Source organism: Parasteatoda tepidariorum, chromosome 2, assembly GCF_043381705.1.
Source record: "Parasteatoda tepidariorum isolate YZ-2023 chromosome 2, CAS_Ptep_4.0, whole genome shotgun sequence".
Taxonomy (NCBI): Eukaryota; Metazoa; Arthropoda; class Arachnida; order Araneae; family Theridiidae; genus Parasteatoda; species Parasteatoda tepidariorum.
In genome coordinates this window covers 52215980-52234637 of record NC_092205.1, presented here as the reverse complement: position 1 = coordinate 52234637, position 18658 = coordinate 52215980, and the positions used below count along the sequence as shown (strand labels likewise).

General features: G+C 27.5%; 1 protein-coding gene across 1 annotated transcript; it reads right to left on the bottom strand.

Annotated features, from left to right (window-relative positions):
* Positions 1 to 5509: 5509 nt before the first annotated feature.
* LOC110282201 (cation channel sperm-associated protein 1-like) lies at positions 5510 to 10073 on the bottom strand. The gene is made up of 3 exons (XM_021145124.3): positions 10037 to 10073; positions 7817 to 7911; positions 5510 to 6654 (listed from the first exon to the last, which is right to left on the bottom strand). The coding sequence occupies exons 2-3, from the start codon at positions 7909 to 7911 to the stop codon at positions 5652 to 5654; spliced, it is 1098 nt and encodes a 365-aa protein (XP_021000783.2). The 5' UTR covers positions 10037 to 10073; the 3' UTR covers positions 5510 to 5651.
* Positions 10074 to 18658: the final 8585 nt, after the last annotated feature.

Genomic DNA, 18658 nt, shown 5'->3' with positions numbered 1-18658 from the left:
GCAATTTTTGGCGAAATCTAATTTTCTTTTGCGGAAAATATTGATTTTTAAGTAAGAAAAAGAAATAATTAACGAAAGACAATTATGGGGTTTGTTGAGGGTGGAAAGCAGAGAACGGAGCTTCCTATTAAAATCTGTATTTTCCACCTTTCTTTGTAACAATTATATATGTATGGTCTCTGTAAAATCAAAAAGTGGGAAATAATTCAGAAGAAACTGGTTTATTACTGCAAGACCTTCTAGTCTTCAAATAATTTAGAATTTCAAAATAAAAATCCTCAGTGTTCACAAATAAATATAATGTCCTTTTTCTACGGAAGAAATTTATACTCTGTTCGATGCATTCTTCTGGGATGCGGATCATTTTCCGTGATGTTATTTATAGCAAAATAAATAAACAATATTTCTCAAAATAATTATAGAAAACTAACCTTTGTTTTCATCGTACTCTCTATTCAGCATATCTTTATTTATGGCGGTTGCTTTTAGGATATTTTTATATTAAGGAATACCATTCAGAATTTTGCCGCTTAAAATTAACACATGGTAGGCAAAAAAATTAGCACAATATGTTAAGCAATATCTACACCCTCAGTTCGCTTCACTTCTACTAATAATTTTTTGACAACAAACATAGTATTGCATCATAATTAAATATTTAATTAAAAGATCCCTAGTAATGATTGAATAATAAGTTATTGATCGCAATAATAACTTTATATTTTATAATTGAAATGTAAAATTATTTAATTAAAAGATCACAATTAATTGAAGTAGAGTTTGTTTCACAAATTTAACTTCTAATTTCTTTTGGGGTAAAATATAAATCTTATTATTTTGCTCGGTTCCTCTAAAAAATTTTAAATTCTAATTTAATTTTTGGGTGCTATAAAATGGCTTTCGCCTAGAGTGCTACAGTATACTAAGATTTATACCAATTGCAAACCTAGTAATTTTTTTTTTTGACAAAACAGCACAATTGTGAGTTAAATAAATATACACGTCATCCTCATAAGCACTCTCTTCGTTTAGAAGTGATATTATTCGAACAGTGTTAAATATGTCGATATCTGTTAATAAAGTCAGTTAAGTTAATAAAGTTCTGTTAATAAAGTCAGTGTTATTCGAACAGTAATTAAATATGTCGATATATGTTAATAAAGTCAGTGTTATTCGAACAATTATTAAATATGTCGATAAATGTTAATAAAGTCAGAAGAGAAAAGTAACTTGATGCCTTTACGTATACAGTTCTTCGGGCAACAAAGCGGAATTCAGACATTGGGGTTTCTAAAATGAAGAGTTAAATCTCATCACAAAGTTTCAAGACTAAACTTCTGTCGAAAAAAATCAGCACCGATTCACAAGTATCAGAACATCAATTTTTGTTGTAACGAAAATGTTATTCCTGCATTATATTTCATTATAGACTGCTTTTAGTCCTGAAAAAAAAGTCGTTTAGACGGATCACATGAATATTCTTATTATTTAAGATAAATTAAAAAAATATTTTCCTTGAGAAGTCATAATGTTTTGGGGAGCCTAAAGTAAACCGAGGAAACCAATTCTTGTTGCAATTAAAACATTATTTTCTGTATAGTCTCTTATAGACTGTTTTTAGTGGTTAAAAAAGGCAGATCAGATGAGTATTGCGACAAGAAATATTTTTCAAAAAGAAATTTTTCGGGAGAAATCATCATGACGTTTGAAGAATTTATAGTAAACAAGGTATACTTAACTTTGCCTTCATTTTATACAATGATGAGCAAGGACTATCAAATAGCTCTAAAAGACAAACACACAACGTTTCTGAAAAGGTATAAAAATTCTAAGCTTGTTTTTCAACAAGTAAACCTTTTCATACATTCTAGAACAAGAACTAATAGCTGGCTCAAACAAAGTAAAATTGACGTTATGAATTTTACATCTTACTACCCTGACCAAAATCTAATGGAAAACATTTGGAAAAATTTTTAAAAAAATGTTTGTTTGTGGACAGTCGCCATATAATAATAAGAATGAATTGCAACTAGAAACTCATAACGGCTGGCATAAAACTGATTTTGCAACTATTTCATTCTAAGCATTTCTAATAATATGCAAAAAAAATTTACTTCATTAATCGAAGAATTTATGCGATTATTAAATACGTTTTTGTTGAAAATTGGGAAATTAAAATTTGTTTTTCATGAAAGGTATTTTGCAATTTTTTTTTCATAAGTTATCCAACATGTGCCTTTTAATTGTTTGATTTTTAAATAATCTCTTTCAATATTCTTTTTTCAATGCAGTTAATATATTTACTAAAGATCATATTAAAAATTAGATTTAACAGAAATTCCTAGGGTATGCATAGTTTTACGTTTCACTGTATAGTTTATGTTTGAAACGTAGCATAAAAAATATATATATTATGTTAAAAGTTTTGAAATACTATTGTTTTCTCTCTGATAGGTTTAAAAATTTTGAGTAGATTCCTAATCTGAACATTTCAAGTTTCAAACGATAACCATTGTAGTTGTTTTAATTAATGTATGGTGTGGGTAATGTAAAATATACTGCCCGTAATTCCAGTTTATGTAAAAATTGCAATTGGACATTTATTTTTACTCCATTTTCCGGTCGGACATAGAAATATCCTATGAATTCTCTCTTGATGCAGCTTTATCAGGGAGAAAATTAACAATTAAATGCCAGAAAAACTGGTTTAGAATCTTCAAACTTAGATTCATCATTTGCAATTGAACATTGCGACTGATGGATCATTAGATCATTAATTGGAACTTTTGAATTTGCCTGTGAGAGAAGATCTAGGGAGATGAATCGAATTGATATTGCTTAGCGATGCAGCTTGTTCACGTGCAGAAAAAGAAATCTGGTAGAATTACCGCCCTGTATAGTAATGACATTTATGGTAAGAAAATTCAGCATAATTTTGGTTTATAAACTGAAATTTACGGTTTTTAAACCATTCATTTGGTAATTTTTCCGTTCAAATAGTAACTGTCAACCAGGAATTCTGGTTTTCAAAATCATTGTTCTTATTACCACACATTTAGTAAATACAAAACTGAAAAGTAAATCCAACCAAGTAAGTGATTTATGTTCTGCTCTAATGAATCATGATAAAATTACCAAATTTTATTACATTTACCGAAATTTATCATTTATTATGAAACCATATTTATTGTTGATCTTAGCAAAATCATTATCAAAGTACTTCATTAAAAATTACTGAGTTTTTTGGTGTTTGTATGGAATTAGATACACTGCAAATTTCCTCATTTTTTCGTAGTTTTGACTGTTAAATTTTTCTCGGGGCAGTCAGAAAAGTAAATAATTAAATGAGAAGAAGCATTGGTGAGGTAGAACTTTCAAGCTTTCGCCCATTGAACCTTGAATGTTTTACTCGTGACGACGTATACATGTTGAAGCCTTGCATTTGCCAATAGAGTTTAAATCGGCTGTTAATAATGCTTGTTTGCTTATAATAATGCATTGCATTTAGATTAGCTAATGCGAATTAGGTGTAAAACAAGAAATTTATATTAGCTTTTGCAACAGCAGAAAATTAGTTCCTTTGATGTGTTTTCATGTAAAATAACCGTTGAGCAATGCACCATATACTACCATGGTACTCCAGCAATACTACTCATTCATACTTAACATTTCCTTGTTAAAAATGTTGAATAATTTTACTTATTACAAATAAAAATGTTAATGTACATATAATTCTATTAATATCAGAGAATTCGTTAGATAGATTGCTGATAGATATGTCCAAATTATTTCATTGACATGCTTTAAGCATTTTTTTAACCCGGGAAACTTTTTTCGGACATGTATTTTGTTGGATTAACAAACAGGACATGCAAACTTTTACAAAATTTTCTATCCATGGCGTAGTTTTAATTTAAGCAGGTAAAAAATTCAAAAAAACGAAGTAACGTTTTTTGTAACGTTGTGCTTCTGTCTGGGTATTTTTCACGAAGATTTCAATTTTGGCAAGCCTACTTTTACCTAATACCCTTATTTTACACAAAATTTTCCTTTTTAATATTCATACTTTTAGATAAATGCTAAAAATAAAAAGAGTGTTCAATTTACGGATATTGTACGATTTCTTCACAACATAAATTTTAACTAAGCAATATGTAAACAGAAAAGTAAATGTCTATAGGTTTTAATCAGATTATAAATAATGCCATAAATTTTTGTTTAACTTATTTTGTTTCAATTTGTAAAGAATGCAGCGTAAACTTTATTATAACTTTATCTAATCAAGGGCAAGTATCATTTTGAAAAAAGAAATACTAACCAAATAGTTACAAACCTAGCCTAACCTATCATGACCTAAAATTATAGGATGATTATAATATGAAAATAACTTGAAATGACTAAATTTTTGAAAAACTACTATTTATTACAAAATTGAAAATTTTTTAAAAAGTTAAATTCTATTTTGTAATAAAGCGTTTTTTTTTTTAATTTTCAATGTCAACTATCTATTATCAAAGCTTTTAATGAATTATATTAGAAAAAAATTATAACGAAGAACAAACTTTTAAAGAACTTGTTAACGACAGGTTTTATCCGCGTTTAAGTTCGCAACAAATTTTGACAAAATTATTGTTCTTTAAAGTGAAATATTGGCAATACCGTTAACTAATGAATAATTAAATAAATATTTTAGTGAAAAATATCAAATATTTTATGAACGTAATTTTGGTTTGAAAAATAATATCGTTTGGGAGAAAAAAATTTATGTGATTGATTAGGTCCTATACTTATGGAAAAACTTTTTGAAGAGCAACTTGCAAAAATCTTTTGCTGACTAAAATCACAACTTTAGTTCATTGTTAAGATTAATTGTATTATAAATGATGTGGTTGTTCTTCTGGATAATAAATTTGGTTAATAATAAATTTTAATAAATTTTGAGTTGATTAAATTTTAAATTGAAAGAAATTAAGTCAACAGAGAGGAATGTAGAAGATGTATATCACATATGAAAAACAGTTAAGCTGTTCGCAATACATATATTTTTTTCTTCTGAATATTCTACTAATATGGACTATGTAAATAAATAAAACATTTTTTTTAGCAAACCTATATTTTTATTCAACCATCAGCCGATTAATTTACACAAAAGAATGTCACATTCATACACTTATACACGAAATCATAAATAAATAAATATCAATAATTTAAAAGAAAAATTATCATCACCAAACAATTATTTGGCTGTAACAACACATGGTTGTTCTTTGTGCTAGTAATGAATATCCTGCTATCACAGTGTGTTTCAATATAAATAATATTATAATGAGTTATCAAACTTTTAATTAATTGTGCAATGATTTATAAAAGATTTAGATTTAAAGCGATTATAAACACCGTTCCCAGGACAATAAATAATACCATATGAGCTAGGGGGACAAAACTGATCATAGTCCTTCATCCTTAAAAAACATTTGATTTATTAATACACTTTATCTACTATTTAATGATAAAATATGCATGGATGATGGAAAGCTAGAGGCATACTCCTATCAAACTTCCTGACCATTGGAAATACCCCTAGTGCTTGATGTTTACCTGTTAAGATGTTGCCACTTTCTTTAGTTAAATAAGTCATTTTATCTCTGAATTTACAATTTAAAGTCACTTCCAAGATTAAAGAAACCACTATGATCACCAAGACCGCCATAACTGGATCCACCCAAACTGTGACCATGGTGACCGTGATGGTGACTGATTTCGTGATGATGACCATGATGATGTCCATGATGGTGGCCGTGATGATGTCCATGTTTATGGTGATGTCCGTGGTCATGTCCGTGCTTGTGATGGTGGCCGTGTCCATGTTTGTGGTGATGATCATGTCCGTGCTTGTGATGGTGGTCATGTCCGTGTTTATGGTGGTGATCATGTCCGTGCTTGTGGTGGTGATCATGACCATGATGGTGGCCGTGATGATGTCCATGATGGTGGCCGTGATGATGTCCATGATGGTGGCCGTGATGATGTCCATGCTTGTGATGGTGGCTATGGCCATGATGGTGGTCATGTCCATGCTTGTGATGGTGATCATGCCCATGCTTGTGAAGATGATGGTGGCCATGTTTGTGATGATGATCATGTCCATGTTTGTGTTGATGGTCATGTCCATGCTTATGATGGTGATCGTGTCCATGCTTGTGATGGTGATCATGTCCATGTTTGTGATGGTGATCGTGTCCATGTTTGTGCAGGTGATGATGTCCATGTTTGTGGTCATGTCCATGCTTATGATGATGGTCATGTCCGTGGTGATGATCATGGCCGTGTTTGTGGTGATGATCATGACCATGTTTATGGTGATGTCCGTGTCCATGCTTGTGATGATGATCATGACCATGTTTATGGTGATGATCATGCCCGTGTTTGTGATGATGATCATGCCCATGTTTGTGGAGATGATCGTGTCCATGTTTGTGACTGTGATCATGTCCATGCTTGTGATGATGATCATGACCATGTTTGTGATCATGCTTATGTTCATGCCCGTGCTTATGGTCATGACCATGTTTATGATGATGATGGTGGTGATGGTGATGATGATGCTCAGCTTGATCTTTTATAACAATAACCTGCTTCTTTTCTTCATGATGACTAAAAATAAAAATAAAATAATGTTTTTTTGTAAATAGTAGCAACAAGGATACACAATGCGCTAAGTAAATTTCTTTTAGGATACTTTATAAGATTTATGCAATATATAGGTTTAGAATAACATAAACATTGGTTAGATTTCCAACGGTTAGATTAACGGTTAGATTTCCAAGAACTAAAAAGCTATTTTAATGGTACAAAAACTCCAAATTTTTGAATGCTCTCCTTGAAAAACGATAGGGGTGATATTTTCTAAATGATGGCTACTCTTCATTTTTTAATTTGAAAAATTTAATTCTATCGAGAGAAAAGGCATATTTAATTAGAAGAAATACTTTTGTCTGATTTCATAACTTAAAATGTCCTGTATACAAATTAATTTCACTGTGAAAAATTTCAGATCAAATAACTGTAAAAAATATAGAAACTCATAGAGCTGGTTCTTTTTTACCCAAAATTTATTTCCGGAACATGCTGTGAAACAAAAAATCTAATGTACCCTAATTTTTATGGTACAAATTACCGTAAAATCACAGAATCACACGAATTAAATAAATATGACTGTGAAAAACAGTATAATACTTTACACTAAAATGGACTTCACGGACGATGCAACCAGTACTTTATACCGTAATTTGATTAGATCCGGAATTTTTTACTGTGTAGCGCATTTAAGGTTAGCCGATCGAACTGTTAAGATTGCATATTAATTCTCGAAAGATCGATCATTTGATCAACAGTTATTAAGGTATCCCATTTTTTTTCTGCGCTGAATGCAAATTTCATTCATTTCAAAAAAAATATCTAATGTGTATCAGGTATTTCATGAGACATATTTTTAACCTAATATGTAGTTTTTGTTAACTAAGATCTAGTAAATTGTTATGAAATATGACCTATATTCTTTGTTAATTTCGTTTCTATACTAAATGTCAGCTGCGTTTTTACAGCATGTAAAACAAGTGATTTATACAAAATAAATATTAGATAAATTTTAAATGCATTTAATTTTGAAGACTCTATAATAGAAAATCAGAAGAAAAAATTTGTCAGTATTTCTTTAACGTTTGCGTCAAAATTAAATTGCAACTCTTATAACTTATTCCCTAATTTCCTTTTTTTTATTTACGTAACAAAATATACTCATTATAACAAAACTTACTGCGGTTCTGGTCCTGGCTCTGGTATAGGATCAGCAGAAACCAGGTAAACCAACATTACTAAGAAGACCAAACTGGCCTTCATGTTGAGCACCATCTGAAAAAAAATAATAAAAATCTTAAGTATTTATGAAGTTTTGCAGGAACTTTCAACAACTTTCTAACATTTTAATTAGTTAATTATATTTATTCAGATATGAAATATAGGTAGATTTTTATTTTATAATCGGTGTTGAAATCTAACTCAATTTTGAGTTTACAACTATTAATGTCCAGCTCTGTAGCCTTGTATATTAAGCCCTATCCAGCAGACAAGGGTACTTCCAGAGCATACATTGTTAAAAAATTAAAATCATGGAGTTTTTATTTCAAACTTTGCTGTTGCGTTGCATGGAGAGGAAAACCACGAAAACCTCTTATCGTTAACCCGACGGTAAAGGGATTTAAATCCATTATCCGTCATCCACTGATGATATTTTGTATCAGCACTGCGGTCGGTGCGAGTGAAAAGTAGAAATCGAATTGATGTTCTATCGTTGATATTTGAACCTGCGGTGCCTGATTGGTGAGCCACCGAGTCTCGAATTACAGAAATTAGGGACAAAAGAAACACATTAGTCATGATAATAAAATTGGAAGTAAAAACTAATATTATATTATTGACTAAAAATATAAAAATTTATTAAATTATATTTCCTTTAAAAGAACTAAGATGCTTTTCTTGTCTCAGAATTTTTTTTTGTTTCTTCCTCCTATCACAAAAACAATTTCTGAGTTTTTTCAAGTTTTTTTTTCTAAATTTATTTATTGCAGTAAAGTAACAATAGTTTTAACAGAAAATTCTTTATCCAATTTCTTTCGTTAGAAATAATAAGCATATCGCAAAAATCCCTTTTATAAGTTAAAATAATATTTAAGTCATCTCTAAAACGTTTCATTATGTTATTTAAGATAAATGAAAATAGTAAATTTGATAATTGAAATTGATCTGCTGCGTATAAAAATCATTTTACTAAACAGTTATATTTCCTTTGTAGGTACAGCAAAAATACTTATTATGTTAGTTGTTAGTTTAACAGCGTCTGTCGGGAAAAATTCGAAGATTTAAAATAACTACACAAAATATGACTATTTACTTAAACTTTACAATTACTATTATAAACCTTATATTTATATATTATACGATTATAATATTAATTCATTTTTTTTCTGTTTTTTATTAGTTTATATTACATTCAAATGCAACTAAACCGAAAATTATAGGGAATAAAAAAATTATGTTATTATTAACGATGCTTGTCAGTTGCATACAAATACTTCTAATTTTTTCTGCTGTTATTTCTTTTTAGGGTATTTTTATCTTTTTAATTTCAATGCAAGCTTTCGAGGAAAAGAAATAAGTTCTGTTGAACTTTGATTTATTATGAATTCAATATATTTTTTTAAAAAATGAAGGGGATATTAATTTAGTATATTATTTTAAAAAATAAAAGGAAAGGTTATTTTTAATCATACTTATCTTTTAATTAGTTTTTCAGTGATGAAAAATCAAATGAAAAATAAATGTTATTTATTTCTTTAAATTCTTAATGGAAAAAATTGTAGCAACTCTTACGTAAAATTGGGTATAATAAAAAATGAATTCTTAACAAACTACGAATTCTTATTCTAATACTGGTAATCTGAATAAAATTAGAGTGATGAAATCAACGCAAAATTCTGGGAAATAAAATCGAATAATTAACTATTTTTATCTCTCTGCTTGAACTAAAATTCTAGTAAAAATTGTTAGCATAAAGGGGAAAAATAAAATTGAAATTTAAAAACTGGTTGAAGAAAAAAAAACAGACGTTATAAAGTAAGTACATTAACAATATTACATCCATCTAATTGCATTCAATTTTTTGAGTTTTAAAAAGCTGCTTTTACGTATATAACTACCATGTTTGAATAAATAAGGCGAATATGTACTTTAACTATGCAAATTTTACATATAACTAGTTTTGATTTTAAAAAATGGATCAATTAAGGAGCGTAAGGCTAAATATATCAATTATGTTATTACTAAAAACTTTATTACTATTATATTTGTACCTAAAACAGGCTAATGTAGATATTAAAGCTAAAATGAAACGATATCTGCAAAATGTTACTTATCCATTTTTGTACGTTTTATCCAAGTAAATTCACACACAATTTATAAAACAGAACAGTAGATATACCTCTTTTTACTTCAGAGCTGGCTGAGAACTTAAAGCTTGATAGACACTGATACGGACAAACTGACATCGGTGGGTTTATATACTGAATTAAAACTCCTCGCAACAAGTTAGTCGTACTTGACTGTAACATGTTACGGCGTCATAACACACTTCCTGATGAACTTCACAAGTTTATTTTCTGATAATCTATTTTTCTACAGCCACATAATATGTTGATAATCATTTATGACCTGTTTTAAAACATTATTGGCATTCTTTACAATGTATCATTGTTTCGTAGTATTCATATAATTTTACTTAGCTTGCAAAAGCAGTAGTGAATGAGATTTGGCTAATATGAAATCGTATAGATTTTTTCTGATAATTAAAAAATTTGAATAATAACGAATGTATATTCTGATGTCAAATTTATATTTTAATTGTTGTGCTTATTGGGCTTTAAATGGGGAAGAGGTTCACTCTCTTTTTCGGGTTAATTCATGCCAGCTCTCTATTAAGTATCTGAAACTAAATTACCTAATTAAATAAATAATATTAAAAAAAATATTTCTTATACATTTCTAGCACATTTTAAAAAAATTGTCTTACTAAAATGTTACTTTTTTCCCAGAATTATATTCTGATTTTTTTACTGTGTAGTATTTCTTCTAAATTATCTGTAAAAGGAACCTACGTTTAAACCTTATGGCATTTTAATTAACTTTTGACCATAGAAATATCTATGAAATTTTTTTGTAATTTCACAACTTATCTATATTATATTTCGTATGTATATTACCGATAAAGTGAAAAAATAAGTATTTATAAAATAATCAAATAAGCAAAATTGGCTGATAAAGACTGAAATAATTGAATACTCTGCTATCTAACTTAAGTGTCACATTAGGAAAGATAATTTTTTTAAACGAAAGTCCTGTTTTAAACGTCTTTTCTTAAAGGTTTCTTGCTATTTCTGTAGCTTTCACAAACACATTTTGAATGTGAAGTAAGAATATTAATGAAGGCATTTATTTGATTTTCTGAATGGTTTTTAAGTATAAAGAGCGTTCTTACAGTTTAAAATGTAGGAATATTTTATATTATTTTATCATAGAATTTCAATATATCCCAAAACCAATTTGACATATATAAATAAAAAATATCTCCTGAATGTACAATCAAATGATTTCGTGTTTTCATTTTTTTTAAATCGAGTATTTTTTTTTTAAAGAAACAATACTACAAGATGAATTTTTTTACTTGACTGCATAGTGGAAGTTATAATTTCTTAAGCAAGTTTAAAAGTTTGTAATTTGAAAAAATATAGAGGATGAAATTTAGTTTGTCAAATTTATAAGTATGTCTTTAAATATACAGGAAAATGAGAAATTTCTTTTATTCTTCATTGAACTTCCACCAGCACATTGTAAAATGTAAGATAAATATCATTGATGCATAATTGCTGAAAGTGATCAAATGAAAATTAAATTATGGCAAAATTAAAAATTTAAGTAATTTTTCAAAATTTTTGCGTCATACTGATTTTATCTTAATATGATTGAATTCTTTGTGCCTAATGAAGTTAATAATGCGTAAAATTTACTGAGCATTCATCAATGCCTTATGAATGCAAACTTTAATGAGTTTAAATAATAAAAAAATATTGTTTTTAATGGAAAATAGAATTGTTTAGGAGGATTTTTTTTGTTAATGAAAAAGAAATATAGAGAGAAAGTAAATTCGTGCGATTTTTTTTGAGTAACATGGTTGAATGAACAACATTTTTCGTAACATCGCAGACCTTTCGTAGCTCTTCTTTTCTTTTATGATTACTCTCATTTTATGTAATCCTTAGATAACGTAAATAATCAAGCGTTACCTAAGCATTATCTTCTACTGAGGATTTTGTGTAGAGAGGATTATTTACTGAACCGCATCATCATAATAAATAACGCTGTTAAGTGTATGACAGTTTCCCTAAACAGTTTTAGTTAAACTTCTCACTTTTGAAACATTATTATAATTTAATTTTCATATTTTTAAGTATCGAAGGAAGACGAATTTATTTAATTGAATTGATTTTAAATTATGTGTATTTCGCCATTTTTATCATTAATTACTATTTACTGCTGCTCTTTTATGTCCATTAAATACATACTATTCTATACTGAGAAAAAAGTATGGTGAAAACTACCAGAATATGGTAAAATTTACCTTTTTTCTGGCTTTATGGGAACACCATAAAGCTCTGGTGATTTTTACTGAAGCGCTTTGGTAAAATTAACAATAAAATAATGTTCTATAGTATTTAGTAAATAAGGTAGATACCTACGATACCTTTGACGATGGCAGAAAAATGCTTTATTCAGTTAAATTCACTTTTCAGTATTAACTTTTTGCAAAATTTGTGATAGTAAGAACTATAATTTTTAAAACCAGAAATCTCAATAGACCGTTATTATATAAATAGTGATATTACTGAATGAATTTTTTAAAAGCAGTATATTTTAATTTTATTAACCACATATATGTTTTTTTATACCTGAAATGCTTTTCCTATATAGTTTAATAATTTCCCCCTGTATCATTTATTAGTCATTTTCTAAATTTGGTGAAATTTAAAAATTGGAGAAGGAATAATAAAATTGGTATATAAAAATGTAACACATCATATACTTCTTTTATGTAATTTAAATATATTTTTATATTGTTCTTTAATTAATTATTGTTAGGTGAACTTTTTTTTACCTATAACTATAAGAATCCCTATCATTTTTACACATTTAGACTAAGTTTTGTACTTTAAGCTTAATGAGATTTAATAGGAACTCTAATTTAAGTCAGAATTTCCTGTAAATCATTACAATATGAAAGGAGAAAATACCAATTAAATGGTTTAAATACCAGATATTTTGATTCTATTAACCACAACGATTATTTATTTTTCTTAAGGCTGTTTTTCAAAGGCTCTGTGGTCCATGAAATGATGTTTTTTTGTGAATAATATGCTATTTTCATAATTGATGTGAGTTTACTCATGAACGTTAGGTCAAATTTAGCCTATCTTAAGTCAGTTTCCTCTATGTTTATTCAGGAAATGGAGCAATGCGTCAATATGGAGAAAAGCCACAGTTTTGAGAAAAGGAAAAGCATTTGTGGTCTAATTTTTTATATTTAGAAACTTACTCCTATGCTGCATTATCTGAGTTTATGAAATTTACAAAAAAGAGGAATAAGTCTCTGATTTTGATCTACAAGGTAAAAGGTTGGTGAATTGGATATTTTTAAAACAGTTTAATAACTGCACTGTATTAATTAAAGGATTAATACACAATAAAGACTGTGGTGTAATATCTTTCTAAATATGATGTTGACTAACCCAAAAAGTTGTATAACGTTTATAACTGATTAACCCCAAGCAAAACTTTTATTTACAATTTAAAAGGGTGTAATTTAAATCCAAACACTTGTAATGGAATAAGTGTACCAAAATCTGGCCAATTTACTCTAAACGAGACCTATTATTTTCACTACCGAAAACATCCATGTAGGCGAACTTTAAGGCATCTGGCATAGTTTTGAACAAAATTTTCGAAATTGAGTTTATTATACATTTTAAATCCCTGAACTAGAAACTTTCTAAAAATACTTTTCTGCTGTTTGTACTCCAAATATTTACAAATTTATAGCAGTTTTTGTGCAATTTGACAACAGTGGATGGACTAGTGACTTTAAGTCATTAAATGCGTTTATCTCAAAATCAGATTTTTAAACATTTTACACCACCTTGAACACGATGTCGCATGTTGTTTTTAAAATCATTGTCTACAATTATTAATGAGTGTTTATGATTATAGCACACATGTTTTGAATTACAGACTAAGAGAAAAAAAGTAAAAAATTTTCCTTTTTATGCATATGTTTTTTGCCCAAACAAGTCCGGAAATTTTTAAAATTCGATTTTTTTTTTAAATTACATTGATCTGTAACTCAATATTATGTCCATTTGCTTTTAAGATAATAGTTCAAAACATAGTTAATAGCCTTTCAAATACAGTCCTCAAAGGAAGTTTAGTTTGGGGGATAGACATAGATTTTTTACATTGCTTAGCTTATATGCAAAAAATACCTTATTTTTAACTAAAAATGGCCATTTTAAAAATAAAAAAAATTCCTTATAATTTTTTTGCTAGTTTTACAAGTTTTTACACACAATAAAGCATATAAACTAGTTTTTACCTTAAATATCGTCTGTAGATAGTTAACATTTGAATATACGCTGCCGTGGTGCCAAGTCTTTGATGCTGCTGTACAGCAACCCAAACAAAAGGTTTCCATAAAACATTTATGTAAGCTTTTAGCTTCGCAATAAGGATAATTATATTTTAATTTTTAAATTCCTATGAAATGCACCAAATGATTTCATAATGCGCAATTTTTATTCGTTTTAATTTCGTTTATCTGAATTCGAATTCATCTTTATTCTGTTCAAGCTACGTGCATGTTTGATTCACAAATTCATTTTATTTTAAGAATTAGAGGATATATATAAATATGCATTCTAAATTAATGATTCTTACTTTTTTCTGCATTGCAAAAATAAATTTACTGATTCTTATGTGTATCTTATCGTACTGTTATTATAAATTATAATGCTGCTGAATACAAAAGGGTGGCGTCTACTTTATACCAAGTAGTGTAAAAGAACATTCTTGGTGTAATGGAAGATTTAGTGGAGCACCACTTTGACGTAAAGTAAGTGCCACCATTTTTGGTGCTACGATATACGAAAATTTTTTGCAGTGTGTAGATCAATGTTGAACCTATTTATTTGAGAGTATATTTAAAATGTATTAATATGATAAAAACCATAGTAAATTTTATTCTGAATGAATCTGGGGGTCTGGAAAATAAGGACAAGCGGTCAAAAACTTGAACTCCTTAATTTTAAATTCACTTTTGCATTTTGCCATAATTAATATTTTAGTCATTCTAAATCTTTATGTAACTTTAAATGTCAAAAAAAAATTTTTTTTTAAATAAGTTTGTTAAATAGTTTTTGAGAAATTAAATTTTATAAATGCAATTGTCTTCAAAATTTGAACTTATTAGTCAGAAATGACATTAATTTTGTGTTTTGTCATTTAAAATAGATTTGCGTACCTTAAAAATTTTTTTTTTCAATTCTTATAAAATTAAATAATAAAAAAACATTTTTTTTACACGGAGTTATGTTTCGGTTAAATAAATATTGTGGATATGTGAAAACTCCTGTGATTTGCTAAAATGTTCTCATAATCTGATGAAATACACTACAAGTGATATTAACATAAAGATTCTTACGCTTTTAACTGCCTTATTTATTTATTTATTTGTTTATTATTTTTTTCACTGTTTCCTTAAGATCAATTATGAAAGGTGATACTAATTTAAAAAAATGTTAAATTAGAAAAAAAACTGTATTTTTTTTCAACTGTACTCTACTTTATTCATATTTTGTCTCAAACCATAGATTGATAATTTTGTATATCTTTTGAACGAAAATTTAATTATTTCTATGTTTAGAAAAAATGATTTTTTTTAGTTGGAATTTTGTAATTTTAATTTTAATGAAGTAACAATTTTATCTGTTACAGCCTAAAGTTCAAAACAAAAGATTCATATCAGTATATTATAGAAATTTATGAACTTTTAAGAAATTGAAAAGAGGTAAAAGTGTTCTTCTTAAAATTTAAAATATCCGCAATTAAAAATACAATATTTCCACACAAAAAAATTCAAATGCTTTTAAAAAAGTTTTGACAATTTTGTACTTTGTTTGCATGTTGTGTAATGGGTTTATTTATTTATTTGTCTTAAAGTGTAAATGTAACGGTAATTATTTTATTTTTATTCTTTCTTTTTTTACTTGTTTCTTTTATTTTACACCACGCTGTGATTAACAGCCTTTATTTCAACTAGCACAGACAATCAATTTTGTCATAATTGTTCCAAGACACTTAGAAAGAAATTGAAGAATAGAGGTTGGTGACAAATTTAAAAATAAGCTCTAAATCTATTTTTTAAAATCGATTTTTCATTGGCTTGATTTTATTTTAAAGTGTAAGGGAATTTCCTCTAAAAATTTATTGATTTATGTTTTTTTTTCATTTAAAGATAGGTTTAAATTTCGTAACACGAATAAATTGTTTTTCAAAATTAAAGTGCCACTACGACGATGTACTCGATATTGTTTTTATTTAACAGGACGTAGACTAGGAAACCTTCTTGATTGGGATTAATCAAAGACAAAAACTAATAGCGCTTAATTGCATCTATAGTACGATGGGAACAATGTAAGCATATTGAAGCAAGAAGGTTAAAAACTAAACTTTCATTTTTAAGTTAATTAATGCATCAATGAATTTTTTTATGATTATTTAAGTTAATAAATGCAAAATAATTTTTTCCCGTTGCTAAAATAATATTCTCTCAACAATAATTTATGCATAAGATCTGTTTATATATCAGCTACATATTCATCGGCTACATGCAGGAAAAATTACGAAAAATTGAATTATTATTCAACGTTACATGGTTAAAAGCTTCTATATTAGTTCATTTAATGGAGTGTAACTGAAGGTAAAAGTTAGTTTTGTTATTTCAAAAATGTTCATAATTAATATATATTTAAATAAAACTATGTAAATATGTTTTGTTAAGTTCATTTTTTAATAATTTGTTTTCGGTGTGTTACTAGAATACATATCAGTTTATTTATTTATATATTTTTTAATATCAAAATTCATAGAGTAAAAATGATTCGCCACATAGCTAAGCAGTAGTAGCATGATTTGTCGAAACGAAAAAACTGCTTTGCACTGTTCGCCAAAAATAAAGGACAACTCTGAATAACTTTTGATCTAGTGATCGGATCTTCGCTTGCTAGGACTCAAGCTTAATGGTTTTAAAACAATGTAAGATAACCTTAAATTTATAAATATTATTCAGTGTATACGCAATCTATGTAATTTTTGTTGAGATAATTAAACTGCATCATGTTTTGTTGGGAAACTGCATCATGTTTGAATCTCTAACTTAAATTCCTGTTATATAATTATATTTTAAGAACGCACGTAAATCGTATTAAAATTAATTTAAAGTTTAATTTTTGTCCATATATGCCTCTGTTATGGAGTTTTTACAATATTATAAAACTCTTATAATTATTAGATAATATGTATAATATAATTTTATTTTTTTCCTTAGATATTTTTGAGCGCTAATTGTGCATTTTGTTTCATATTTAAACATTTATCACTTGTAACTTTTTTATATGAATTCAAACTACGATAGTTTAATTATGTAACAAATTTTAGAAAATTGGGAAGAAAATGTTATATTATTATTTTAAAGAACAATATAAGATATCACTAAATTTATAAATATGCATAATAACAGTGCTAACGTAATGTGCGCTACTTTCTTTGAGATAATTGGACTCAAACTGTACCATATTAATTGTCCAGGTAATGTTATAATATTTTTTTTAAATAAGTTATACACTAGCATTAAATTTACAAATATTATTCAGGCATGATTTGTGTTATTTTTGTTGAGATAATTGGAGTGGAACTGTACCGTGTTCGAACCTCTGACTTAAATTCTTTTTTTTTTTCAATATTATTATAATAACACTATTAAAACAGATTGGAATCAGATTGGAACACTATTAAAACAGATTGGATTGATCGGATTTATCAATAAACCTCTATTATTCCTCTATTATATTTACTTTTATCGTTTTCCCCAGCTGAGCGAAAATTTTAACTTTTTTATGTGAATTCTAACTACGATTGCTTAACTATGTAACAAATTTTAGATAATTGTGAAGAAAATGTTATATTATTTTTTGAAAAAACAATATAAGATATCACTAAATTTATAAATATACATAATAACAGTGGTAACATAATGTGCTCTACTTTCCTTAAGATAATTAGACTCGAACTGTACCATATTAATTGTCAAGGTAATGTTATAATATTTTTTTTAAAAAAAAGAATATACACTAACATTAAATTTACAAATATTATTCAGGCATGATTTGTGTTATTTTTGTTGAGATATTTAGAGTGGAACTGTACCGTGTTCGGATCTCTGACTTAAATTCTTTTTTTTAATATTATTATAACACGATTAAAACAGATTGAAATCTATTTGAAATTTAGTTTTTATCAATAAACCTCCATTATATTTACTTTTATCATTTTCCCCAGCTGAGAGAAAGTTTTTATTCTCTAGAAAATTCTCTTCCACAAGTTTTAAATCTTTTTGGGCGTTGAAAGTAAACTTCGCATATTGTGAATGAAAAGATTAAATGAAGCATAACAAAGTGACATAGTAATCTTGAAAATCGTACTGAGTCTTTCAAAGAACAAGACATTAAAACATATCGGTTAAATGAGCTTGGTTCCGCCAAATCCTTTATTATACATTTTTTTTTATTTCTAGTTCTTTTTTGTTGGCGATGAAAATGTTTAAAATGGCACTTTAATTAAACAGGACGGTCTGATTGCGAACGAGGCAAGCGATAGTTATCAGAAGTAAAAATATTTCGAAATACATCGTAATTTATACGATTAAAAATGAGATCAGATTGTT

Coding starts and splice junctions, on each gene's coding strand:
- LOC110282201 (XM_021145124.3), bottom strand. CDS start 7,911: ATGGTGCTCAACATGAAGGCCAGTTTGGTCTTCTTAGTAATGTTGGTT. Junction 6,655..7,816: donor GAGCCAGGACCAGAACCGCA/GTAAGTTTTGTT, acceptor TTTTATTTTTAG/TCATCATGAAGAAAAGAAGC.